This window comes from Meleagris gallopavo, chromosome 2 (assembly GCF_000146605.3).
Source record: "Meleagris gallopavo isolate NT-WF06-2002-E0010 breed Aviagen turkey brand Nicholas breeding stock chromosome 2, Turkey_5.1, whole genome shotgun sequence".
NCBI lineage: Eukaryota > Metazoa > Chordata > Aves > Galliformes > Phasianidae > Meleagris > Meleagris gallopavo.
In genome coordinates, this window is record NC_015012.2 from 102,809,517 (window position 1) to 102,822,518 (window position 13,002).

Below are 13,002 nucleotides of genomic sequence, written 5' to 3' on the forward strand. Positions count from 1 at the left end.
ACATAAAATGGGCAAACACTCTTTTTTTTCATTTTAGAATACCAGGCTTTTAATTACATTGATGCTATTTAATAACAGAATAACATCTTATTTTCTAGGTCAGTGTTTTGTATTTGTGTTAGGATTAAAACAGATTGACATTTAGAATACAAATAAACGAATTTATTGTATTAATTAAAAATAATGACCTAGAAAAATGCTCGCAAACTAACGTAAAGACATCAGGTGTGACAATTGTGCCTCAATGTCCCTATCAACAACATACCATTAAGTAATACACAAATGTACATATCAACAAAAAAAAAAAGCTAAAAAGAAAAAGAAAACAAAAAGAAAACACAACGTGAAATATTCACTCCATGGAAGGGTTCACACAGACACAGGAAGAGAAACCCAATTGTCGAAATACTGGCATTTCCTGAGAAAAGTAGAGAGCAGCTGTCACATGGGTAGGAATTTGTTCTTCTGTATGTTTGCCTTCTGCTGGCCAAGCAGGGAGAAGGGAAGTACACGAGAGGTGAAATCCTGAAGCCTTTGAAGCTGAGCATTAGATTTTTAATGAGTTTGTTCCCAGGGTTGTTCATTTATACATACAAACTGCTAATACCATATAGTTAATTAAAAGTACGGTAATTTTCATAAATATGTATATGATATATGAAAATTAATGGTCTAGAGGAATGGGAAATAATAAACTAAATTACAATAATTATCTCTCCTGAAACCAGTTCAGACGTGCCACTCACGCTAGTCAGAGGCACCAGGTTCTGCTCTCTGTCACAGGGCAAAACATCACTGAAGACAAGGTAAATCATCGCCAACTTTGTTCCTAAAGAATGCAAAATGAAAATCAGAAAAACCCTGGATCATAAATAGCACTTATTTATTTTTCTTTTGGAGGTCTCATCCCTTTAGTTTGGGTTGCAATAAAGAATCCGCCCTTCAATAGGATCTCAGAGGCAGCTCTGTCCTCTGGGTTAACAGGCTCCATTTCAGTATGTCACGGTGAAACAGCTTGGAGACAAACATCAATTTCCATTTAAATGTTGGTAACCAAAATTAGATCCTCATTTCAACCAAATGAAGCACTAGGAATGCTGCTGTGACTTTCACTGAGTGGACTTGGAGGAGTTAAGTGGACTCTCACTTGAGTGCACCAAAGCAATGGTTTTTGCCCCCTGTATAGGTGTGTTTGTGATTTCCGTGGTAAGACAGACAAATCATTTCCATTAAGAATCTTCTAAATTCTTCTTCTAAGAATCTAAATTAAACCCCATTAGTTTCAGTTTACATAAAGCTGCAGTGCGTTTCCTCTCCTAATCGATGTGGTTTCAGCTTTCCATGTCAGCCCTCAGCATTTCTTAACATTTCACAGGGTCTTTAACACTCAGAGCTGGAAATAGTTAATGTTTGACTTTATATATTTTACCCTTCATATATGCACGTGCCTAAGGACCCCTGTCATCTGCACTCTCCCACTGGGGAGCCATGGCTCTACGTATTTCCGTCATTAGCGACAAGAAGCCGCTAGTATCTGAAATTAAAACAGATCTTTGATTTCCCACGAAGACCTCTAGAAGAGGAATTCACTTCAATTCCTCCGTAAAACTTTACAACTTTGTCTTCGCAGTGCAAGCGGGAGCCCTGGTGAGGCTGTCATTTGAAGTGAAGCTGCTTCACAGCCCCTTTTGTTCCCTCCCCGCTGGCTGCAGGGAGCAGGATGGCTTGTGGTGACAGCTGTACAGTTACGGATGGGAGCAGGGAGGAAAAAAGCCCTTGTTCAGTTAGGAGGGGTTTTACATCTCTCTGTTTCCATAACTACCCAGAAGGAGAAAAACATGCTTCTTTCATGCTTGTCTAGATTCAAAATTGCCTGTTGTCATCCTTTCACGGGTTCGGTGCCTTTGCGGGTTGGTCCTAGTGATATTTTTGGATGATGAAATTATTGTGAAATTTGTATATTGTCTTCACTGTTGAAATTTTGACTCTGGCTTATTGGCTGTGTTTGCTGAGGTGTCCTTTTATTTTCGTTTGCATCTGAAATGTTTTAGCCAAGTCTTGTCAACTGCCTTCATCATATGACAGTCATTCAGCTCACAAAATAATGTTTAGAAGCGTGTTTAATTCTTGGAGAACCCTAGCATTTCAGTGCTTATTAAATATATCTTTGTCCTTTAATCTTAACCAGACTTTATAAAAGTGGCTTTTTTTTCTTAATTCTGGCTTTGGTGAGGAAGCTACGTCACTGCCTCCCAATAACTTGTTCCTCTCTGAATATAAACAACATTTGCAGTTCAGTAGCTTCTAACACGACCAGGCAGTCACAGCTCGTATTGTCGTGCTGTGCTGTACCAGCTCACTATCCACGCAGATACCAAAAATGGGACTTTGATAGCATTTATGTAAAAATACCTAATGTTAGCAGCAATGCTTTCAAAAGGCTGGATGTGGCTCTGGGCAGCCTGGTGTAGTGGTTTGTGACCCTGTCTGTGGAAGGGGGGTTGAAACCAGATGATCTTTGAGGTCCTTTTCAACCCAGACCATTCTATGATTCTATGATTCTACGAAATGTTTGTTTAAAAACTCAGGTTTAGCTTGCTATGGGGAAATAGGAGCTGAGCAGGAGCAAGGGGGATATTTTATAAAACATTTCCTAAAAACATACGGCGCTGTTAAACTTGGAAAACTTTACAGTGCTTAGAAAAGCTAAAAAAAAAAAAAAATCGATTTTAAACTCTTTCACATCTTTAGGACAGGTATAAGTTAGAGATTTGGAAAGGTGATAAGCAGGGAGATGTTTGAAGAGAATCTGACAAATACGAGGTTTTTACCATATTGTACCGTGTTCCTAAAGCTAACAACACAGAAAAGTCAGAGGGCTGTTTCTGTGAGCTGCTCATCTCTGCAGCTTTCCTTTGCCTCCACTTCCAACGTACTGCACCTTCAGAACTCTGCAATCCTGCCCCAGCTCGAGGGGCACAAAAAGATCATTTGTATGTTGCTATCTCCAAACCTGTTGCCATTTCTGTTAATGAGGTAAGTGAGCAGCCCTGCATTTAACCATTATAATCACGAGTTTGGTGACCACGAGTGCAGCACTGCTACAAGCTGAAGCTGTAAAGCACAGAACCGGTTGGTGGAGCAGAGTTGTTCCATTCCAGAGTTCCTGAGGGAGGGCCTGGCAGTGTTTTCATTTTTTTTATTTAGCATCATTTGATTACAGCTGTCTATTCTGATAGTGTAATGAATCACCAGGAGTCACTATGCAGGCACAGTCTATATAAAAGATCACTTCTCTATGTATGAAATGCCCACTAGACCAACAGATGCTGTCACATGCATTTAACCCAGTGCATAATATACGCCCAGTACTAAGCCATCCACTGAGTGGATGCTTAGATTTACTACTTCATTATCTTTAGATGATGTATAATATCTCTTCAGAGGGTGGGATCCCTGTACCAAAGATTTGTGCTTTTATTATTTGCTTTCATTGGGTATCTATATACTGCAGTAGTGTGAAATACTGGATAAGTGTTTAGCCACTGATCAGGGAAGATGGGTGTATTTCAAAGCATTGTGTTAATTATAAATATGTAAGAAAAAATAAGCCCTACTCAGTTGCAATAGGCAGCACTGCCTTTGCGATGGGCAGAGGTCACAAATGCTATTTAATTAATGTATGTTAAGAGCTTTGAAGTCCTTGATTGTCAGGTGCTGTGCCTTACAGTTGTGTTTATTGTCTTACTCCTCACTAATGTTTGCAATTTGTATTGCGTGCATCACTGATTTATTTTAAGAAAGCCATCATCTTTTCTTATTTGGGGAAAGGAGCGTTGTGTTTGCCTGCTGTATGTACTCCCCTGATTGCTGGTAGCACACAATGCACAGCTTTTCTTCCACCACCAGCACTGGTCAGCCTCTGACTGCTGCTGACATGTCAGTAGCGTTGATTACGCTGTTGGTTTCACAGATGGGTGCTTCTTGTTCAAAGCCTTCAAAATGAGGAAACATTTAGCTAATGCCTTGCACTACATAAAGAGATCAAAAAGGTCTAAAAGCTATCTGCTAGTCTTCTGCTACAAGCAATTAGGGTAATACTGAATCGAGCCCAAATCACATAGTAATAAATATTTTAGCCATCCCTTAAGCATGTATTGATATTCAGGGCTGTCTGCTGGTAAATAAAACAATCAGAACTAAATTTCTCTTTGAATCTGGGTTATTCTGTGGTTCCAGCACTCACAGAGGTTTTTTTTCATTCTCTTTCTGTCTGTCTCTCTCCCTCCTATTTTGTCTCCAGAGAAAATTATTGTCTGCCTGGAAATCAAGTTACAGTGCTAACTGAAATAGTGGCATGTTATATACGGAACAGGGGGCCAGGCTGGCAATTTGCTGGGAGCCTCTGGGGTTTGTTGCCTTGGCCAATATAGAACAGGCCAATATAGAACAGGCTGCAGCCAACTTTCTATCTGATCAGAGGTGAATCCTGAAAAAAACAGCAGATCCTGTTACAGGAAGCTCCATCTTCATCTCAGCATGTCAGTGGGTGCTTTTGTGCTGGATCATTTGGTCTTGCTGCTTCTGCTTGCATGGATCAGTCTGTGTTGGGAAACAAATCTGATTGTCTCCTTTTTTTTTTTTTTTTTTCTCATTCTTCCTGTGCATCCAGATATGTAGTGTAAATGCAGTTCATTTTCAAAGCCAGTCACACATGCTCACTGTTTCATTTGTAACGCTGTATGACTATAAATTAGTGGGCATGGGTACCGTAGAAGTGTTCACCTTATAAATCAGAATGCCAAGAGCATTATAGACCCCAAACTTATTCTTTTTGGTCATTTTTATGCACAAGCTCTGGTGTCAGAATCTCTCCAATGTTACATTTAAAGTACATCTTTGAGAAATTAGGGGCGTCATCCAACTCAATATAAACAGAAAATGTGTTCAAGTAGTTCTGTGGTCTAACGTTGAAAATATCAACTCTGTAATGTGTGAGAACATCCTTGAGGCACCTCCTAATGTCAGTTCTAGTGACGATAATAGCCTGAAAATTGTTTTCAAAACATGATGCTGTGACTTCCCTAAGTTTCTAGTACATTTATAACGGCTCCATTTACACATAGAGTTGTAGTTGTCTTCCTCAGGTGAGTAAACATTGCAGCTGACTTTGATGACCCTTTTTCATTGCAATAAGGTGTGAAAAGTTTGTCAACGTGAACAGTGAAAAATTATTTAGCCCAGCAGGGCACCTCACTGCCAACAATCCTTTGAGCAGAATTATCATATGCAGCCTCATATGTGTTGTTCAGTATGGAATTTAAAATATTTTCCTAATCTCCAGCATCTGTTCCTGTTTTCTTTCATAGCACAGGTGTGCAATAGTGTCAGTAAGACTAAAATCCAGACAGGTTGGTCTGTGCTATGAAGTCCTGCTGCCATAGATGTTTCTGGAGTAGAAAAAAGTCATGCCTTGCATTTCCATGCCAACAAAACTCATCAGAAGACAACTCTTGTAGGCTTATTTCAGGATTGGTGTAGCTGTACCAGCAGGGATACCTCTTTATCAGCCTATGTCCTACCTTCAGAGGGAGTGCAGTTGGGATGCAGAGACTGAAGGGCACAGCCTTGCTAAGCCTTTGCTCGGGGGTGTAGTGCTCCTGTTGTCCATGTTAAGCACTTACCAGTTCATTATTTCATCTGCCTTAAGGGCTTCAGAATACATCATGTTCAGAGACAGCCACAAGCCGTCAGTTGCTTTGGGTGCCTTTGGAGGAGGCTGGGATCCTGAGAAAACCCCATAATCAACAGAGACTGGGAGAGGAGGACAGAGCCAAGTCATTATCTTTCGTTGCACTTCATCACAATGCAAGATGAAAGAGCTCCCCCATTCATCAGCTCCCCCCATCTCTAAGAAATGACCCTATGCAGGGGAGTCACAGCTTTGTTGTGCCACCTCACCTTCTGCCCTTGAAAAAGTTCAATTGCAGTTGAGTTCAATTGGAAAAAAAAAGGAGGAAGTATTTTATCTGTAACAGGTTACTTCTCACCTTCTGTGAAAAAATAAATGAGTGGTTCTTCTTAGGTTCTCTAACCTCTCTTAGTAATTCTAGGGGAGAAGACAATACAGTCTTTAGGAAGGAATCTCAAGGTGATGAGGTAGTATCTGAGACACCTTCATTTGATTCTCACCTGGCTTCAGGGGAGGTTCAGGTTGGATATCAGGATAAAATTCTCCAAAAGGGTGGTCAGGCACTGGAACGGGCTGCCCAGAGAGAGGTGGTTGAGTCACTGTCCCTGAAGATGTTCAAGAAATGTGTAAATGTGGTCCTAAGGAACATAGTTTAGTGGGCAACACTGATGATAGGTAGATGGTTGGACTGGATGATCTTAGAGGTCTTTTCCAACTTTAATGATTCTATGATTCCCCTTTTTCTCTGTTACTATTCCCTTTCAGATTAAAAATAATAGTAATAAAATAAGAGACCTATGTCTTGTTCTCAGTCCGAAGTTTAAAAGCTCTTCTCCAGAGATGTGTGCTTGTCTTCACGCTGTATGGAGGATAATTTAACCAAAAGGATATTTGTCAACCAGGAAACAATTGAGTCCCTGCCCAATAATCCCTGGAGTGTCAAAAGGATGTTGATCACTTGTGTCTGAGTTTGCAGTGTCAAGATGCCTCAGTAGAGCAGACAACAGCCTCAGCTGCTGCAAAACCAAGTACAAATGTGTAACCTTATCAGACTGGCCTGACAGTGCAACAAGGCATTTGGTTACTGCCTCTCTGCAGCTGCTTCAAGCTACATAGCAAGGGTAAATGGAGCATCTAATTCTGGCACACATTAGGCTTTGGGCGTTGCAGTGGGGAGAAAGAGAAACTTTTGAAAATTACTAGAGAATCATGAGTTCTTGTGGCGTTCAGTACGGCAGGTTCCCTGTGGTACACACTTCCCCATGACTCATAACTCCCATTTGACAGCTAGATATTTTGCGTCATAACATAATTTCTTGTGGCTTTTAAAATACCACCATCTATCAAAATGTGCAAGAGTTTCAGTGCTGGCACTGAATGGTTAAAATGCTTCTTTTTCATAACTATAACTGTATAAGATAACCTTGGGAATTAATCTCCCTAGTTGCTAAGGCAAGAAAGTAATTGGATTTTCTTTCAGGTAACTTTTCTTGCCCCCCTTTCCCTCCCCCCCCATTTTCTTTACCAATCATGAAAGCATGGGTAAGCACTTGCATGTTCTTCTCAGGAATAATTAGTGATGTTTCACCAATTACCCTTTGCTGTTTCATAATAGGTTTGTTTTTTCCAACAACTTTTTATAAATGCTACTTGTAAGAAGTTTTCTTCCATATTTCAAAGTTCTTTATAATTTAGCTCTTGCTTGCTGTCCCCCCCCTTTAAACCTCATCTGTCCAAATTTAATAAAAAGTTTTTCATTAAAAGTGGAAAGAAACTCGAGAGCTTCCACTGTGCCACAGGAATGTGCATTGGAGAGAATCTTTGACTGGGCGTCCAGTCTCCAAAGTGTGTGAAATACAGAATAAATAAACTTAGGGAATAAGTTCCTTTTTCATTTTTACATCTGATCATAAGTAATTAAAAAAATAAGATTTATCATATTATTTCTGTTCCCATTACTTGATCTATACAATTGCGCAGTTGTTCTTGGTCCTACATATGATACAAGGCTTATGGGCTTTTCAGTTGTAATTTGTCCTTTAATTAAGAGGAAGAAAATGTAGTGCAGTAGGTGGAGCTGGGGACCAGGAATCAAAGCATCTGAGCTCTTCCTTCTCCGTTAGTGACGTGAGGAAAGTCACTTGTACCTCCTGACCCATATTGTCTCTGGGACTCTCAATATAATTATGTTAAAGTGCCCCCGGGCAATGAAATGAAGGCTGAAATGGCAATATAGTGAGTGCTTCCTTTCTCAAGCTCCACAAAGATGTTCAGCTGCAGGTTTCAGGTCAAGTCCCTTTCAGGTCCTTCAGCAATATGCCTCTTATAATTATGGAATAACATGCTGGTGCCTATTCTGTACTTCTTTATGAGGAAAACATTCAGGTAGCCTTTGAGAATGATTGAGCATCAGCAGTGATGGATAGAAAGGACTGGCTTGGTTTCTGAGGTCCCAAAGCTTGTATGAACCCGGGAGCAGGAAGGAGGATTCTTTCCTATTCCTTCCTTACTATGGACATGTGGGTATTTCCTGTGATGTTCTGGGAAGAGAGAACAGGAGTGCCCACTCTACTGACACCCCTAACAGTCATTACATTCCATTTCTATCTGTATCTGTTTGAAAAAAAGAAATCAAATGAGGCAAAAAGCAGATGAACAGTAAAACCTCTGTATGAACAAATAGACCAGGGGAATAAATAAACAATAGGAAATACCCAACATATCCCTTTCTGAGACTTTCAGGGAATTCCATGCCTTGGAGAAAAAGCTGGAAATGAGGAGGAGCCCAGAAGAAAGACTAGCATGAGATGGTTGGGATCGTTTTTCACTGCCAGGACTGCACTGTGTTGTTTCTCCTTTTACAACTCATCGGCAAGCATTATTACCTGGTGAAAAAATTTGTTTTGCAGCTCATCCTGAGCCCTCATAAATCATTAATGCCTGGCTAAGCACAGTGTGAGCATTACAAACACTCCGAGAATGAGGGGCCGTTCTGATGTAACCTTGTGTCCAATACTAATGCCTGCTAGTTATTTAGCAATACAAAGGGGCCTCGGCTAGGAGGATCGATGAATCAATGCAGTCTCCTGACTTTCTTCTCCTCTCCACCTGCCTCTTCTCTTTATGGTTCAGAAACTGAGTTGCAAAAAACATGGGACTATGTGTAGTCAGCTCTCTGTAGAGGGCAGCATGACAAGTCCGGGGCAAAGGAAGGAATTAGGTCCTCCAAATGGGAAAAGGGAGCTCCAAATTCTGATTAGAGCTTGTTCTGATTTCTTTCTTGTAAGCCAAATGGCACAGCTGTTCCAGACCTGTGTTTTGTGCTTTGCATCCTTTAATGAATGCATGTGGCGTAAAACACTGGAGCGTGGAAAGTACGTAAACAGAAACTGGGACCAGGAACTGCAGGACTGGATGTAATTAAAGGGTGCTCAGCAAAGTCCAAGTAATGAGTCTGTTACCTGGGGAGCTGTCTGAGGACTTAGACGTTCCATTTGGCTCACACACTTACAGCAGATAGCACAGAGAGCTTCCATCACTGAGAGGCTGAACTTCGGGTCTCATTATTCAGCCATCTTGACAACAGTCTTGATGTCAAGGATGGTCTGTACCACCTGCTCACCCTGAGCCCACCTCCAAAAAAACCCAGCCCATTCAGAATGAAGCTAAACCCTATTTCGTCTTCTCTCTCAGAGCACAGGATCCATTTGTGCGGTTGCTACGCAGTTGTGTCTTTGAACATTAAAGTAATTGATCATCAGCTTTAAAAGGAGGAAATGGAATGAGGTGAGATGGAGAGTGACCTCTTGTGTAAGTGTACATACAGTCTTGAACTTGGGTGACTTAATCTTGGTTGTAGCCTTTGTCTTGAAAGACTTCTGCAGGGAAGATTGTAAAGGGCTGCCACAGATACTAAAGAGAAGGAGCTTGAAGGGGAACATAGGAAAAATGCCATTGTTGTGGGTGGAGGACAGTAGGAGGGCAAATTTGAAAAGGGAACGACAGAAAACAGAAGTGAAATTAAGTAGAGGATATGAGAGACTGTCAGAAAGTTAAAAGGGGAAAGAGTAACTGTCTTTAAGGCATGAAATGGTAGCAAGTTGGCCCAGAGGAAAAGATGGGTACTACAGTGAAAGTGGGAAAGTGTGCGAAGGAAAAAGAGACTTTTGTACATGAAAAGGAACAGAAACATACTTCCTCCACAATCCACTAAAAAAATATGCAGCTGTCAGGGTTTAACCCAACAGGTAGCACAGCAACTAAAATGTTGGTGTGTTATCAACATTGTTTTTCTCCTAAAACTAAAACATAGCATAGTATCAGACACTAAGGAGGTAGAATCAACTCTGTCCCGGCTGAATGCAGGACAGCAACAAAGAAAAGACATAATGCCATTCCTGTGAAACCAGAGGTGTTAGTTACTTGGGCCCTAAATCAGGCAAAACACCCAGAGTATCCATGGTCCTTCACTGAGGCCTGCATTGTCGTGCTTCAGCTTAGATAAATTCCTTAAAAATAGCCCCTGCTATAGCACCCACAGGACAGAGTGGTTTATTTTCCTCTATTATAGATCTGACACAACCTGCTGTTACTTCCATGCCCTCTCTAATGATCTGCTTGCTCTCTGGAGAGCACTGACCCATTTCAGCACAGAATAATTAGCCTTTCAGACACTACTGTGTTTCCATTAAATAGACGTAAATGTGCAAGGTGACATTTATTTACTTAGGCCTGAAAAATGTGCACCACAGATGTTGGGGCTTGGGAGAACTTCTATTTGTTTTGACGCAGCAGTTGTATACTTGTATGTTTCGTGGTGTTTAACCGCTGGTGCTTCTCTCTTGTGGAGTTTCACTGGGGGACAGGAGAGCACAAAGATTATTTGGGTCCCTATTTCATAAGGCCATTCAGCAATGCTTTGGCAGCACAGCTCCCAAGCCTGACACAGTGGCTTTAAACTTAATTCTAGTAACACATGCCAGCTCCTTTTAACTTTGGATTCCATGTAAAGAAATGTTGATTTACAGATCTGTCTGAAGAAGGATACTTAGGGTGTTACAGTGAGAAAATGAGAACCTTGACCTATTGCAAACAAAATAAAACCAAAATTCTTTAGTATTTAAAATCAGCTCTTTTATCATCTTGATCAGCAGCTTTTGAACAGCCAGACTATTGCCTAGGTAAAAAGTATATTATTCATCTAGATAGCCACTTTGGCCCACAGGGTTGGAGGAAAGGCTTACCCTTAAAAGTTCAACTGGTTTATAAAACATGTAGGTTGCTCAGCAGTTCACATCCACACATGAAGATGTGGCATGCTATCATTCCATTCCGTTAGTACCACTAGGCTTTATAAAAGGAGGCATCAAGCAAGGTAGGTGCTTTATTGCAGGATGGAAACACTTTCATAGGTTATTTTAATCATTACAATTCTTTCATGATGTGTGAAAGTTGATTGTTGCTGTAAATGAAGCCATTGAAGGCTAAAAAATAAAAATGCTGCGATGGTAAAAATCCTTGGAGTGCAAAAAATGGGAATTACTATAAAAGGCAGTAATTTATTCTCTGTGTGAGGTTATTTTTTATCATAAGGATGCTTTTAAACTAATTCTGATATGTATATATTGTAATCTATAGAACTGAGGTATATTCCAAGATGTATTGATAATTCATTTAATTGTGTATGCAATTTAATCTATATATTATTTATAAGTAATATTTTACTCTGTTAACTGAGAGGCTTAACACAATTTTACTATGTTAAGGCTAAGTTATTTTTGCAGGTCTTGTGGTTTTATTATTTTGACCCATATCCAGTTCATATTACATCATAATACCATATTTTTGCTAATATTATTCTAGTATGTTCAAAGCTTATTTGCATTTGGATAGAAATTCATTAGCTCTTGATTTTATTATAACAAATTATTTTAACTTTTCTGTGATATTGCATTCTCTGTGTTTCTGATTTGCTGATGCTTAAATATTTTGTTTTCATTTTAACCCTTCCAAATTTAGGATTGTTTTTGTCTTTTTTTTTCTGTATATGTTTCCTTGTTTAGACCTACTGGTTCCTGCTTTTTCTTTTCCTTTTTTTTTTTTTTAATATGTTACATTTGTAACTTCTGACTGTCTGTGTTGAGCCAATCTTACCAACAAAAATATCAGTTATTTCCTATTTCTCTACTTCTTTACAAAAAAAAAAAAAGAAAGAAAAAAAGAAAGAAAGAAAAGAAAAGAAAATTGAAAAGTAAAAAGTAAAAATAAAAAACTCTTAATGGGAACCCTGGCACTGTCTGTCTTCTCTGTTCTGCAGAAATGTTGAAGGAGTTGAACCAGCAACGCAGAGCGAAAGAGTTTACAGACCTGAAAATTATTGTTGAAGGCAAAGAGTTTGAAGTCCACCAAAATGTTCTAGCTTCCTGCAGCTTGTATTTCAAGGACCTGATTAAAAGGTTTGCCTTCCTTCCAGCTGTGATCTGCTCTGTTCTTTTGTAGGGCGCATTTGTGTCGCTTTTTTTTCCTCCCCTCTCTTGCAGGTTTATGAAGATTGAATCTCCTGTCACAGAGCCAGTAGCCATTCTTTCCACTTCCTCTGAATGTATTTCCAAACTGAGACTCAGATCCATTTGTTACACATCTGACTCGTACAGTGTAATTATTTCTGATCAGTAGAGGCCTGTTTTGGCCGAAGAGAGTGTTCCACTACTGAGAGAACTAAGATTTAAACTGATCTGCTAATAGCGATTCAGTAGCTGATCTACTGATAGGCTCCAACTAAACACTATCGCTGTCCATGCTTTCAAGGGACTCCATCACATCTGACAAAAGTTTATCCTTCAAGCTACACTGAGCTGTCAGCATTCTGGGGAACGATGCTGAGACGTCGTGCTAATAGAGGATTTTGATGAGCTCGATCCCTTCACCCTGAAATCTTTGTTAACATGCTTTTGCGTGCCTTTTATGGGCAAAGGGATTGTTATTTTTATTATCCAGGGATTTTTGAAAGAATTAAAAACAACTGATGAATTTCTCTGTAGAAAAGATTGGAAATAAGACTTTTTTTTTCCTGGTCAAAATATAGCTCAGTCTGCATATTAGACAAAGCATAGTTGTTTGCCACAAACACTTAGCTTAGGGTAGGTGCAATACGTACATTTTCTAAACACCAGGTCTCCGCCTTCACATTTTCCCCCCTCTGTTTCTAGCTGATTGATTCTAAACAGTGCATGATAATCTTTTTTTTCCATTACATTGATTTTTCAATTTGTATGCTTCATATACTTGCATAGGAATAAATTGGCGCTCTC

General features: G+C 39.8%; 1 protein-coding gene across 4 annotated transcripts in view; it reads left to right on the top strand.

The window, feature by feature from the left end:
* The window catches only part of KLHL29 (kelch like family member 29), a 331,742-nt gene that overhangs the window by 248,800 nt on the left and 69,940 nt on the right, over positions 1-13,002 (top strand). For all 4 annotated transcript variants that reach the window (XM_031552616.1, XM_019613317.2, XM_010707983.3 and 1 more), the window contains one exon: positions 12,009-12,147. In XM_031552616.1, coding sequence (XP_031408476.1) covers positions 12,009-12,147 — 139 coding nt within the window. The remainder of the gene's footprint in view (positions 1-12,008; positions 12,148-13,002) is intronic.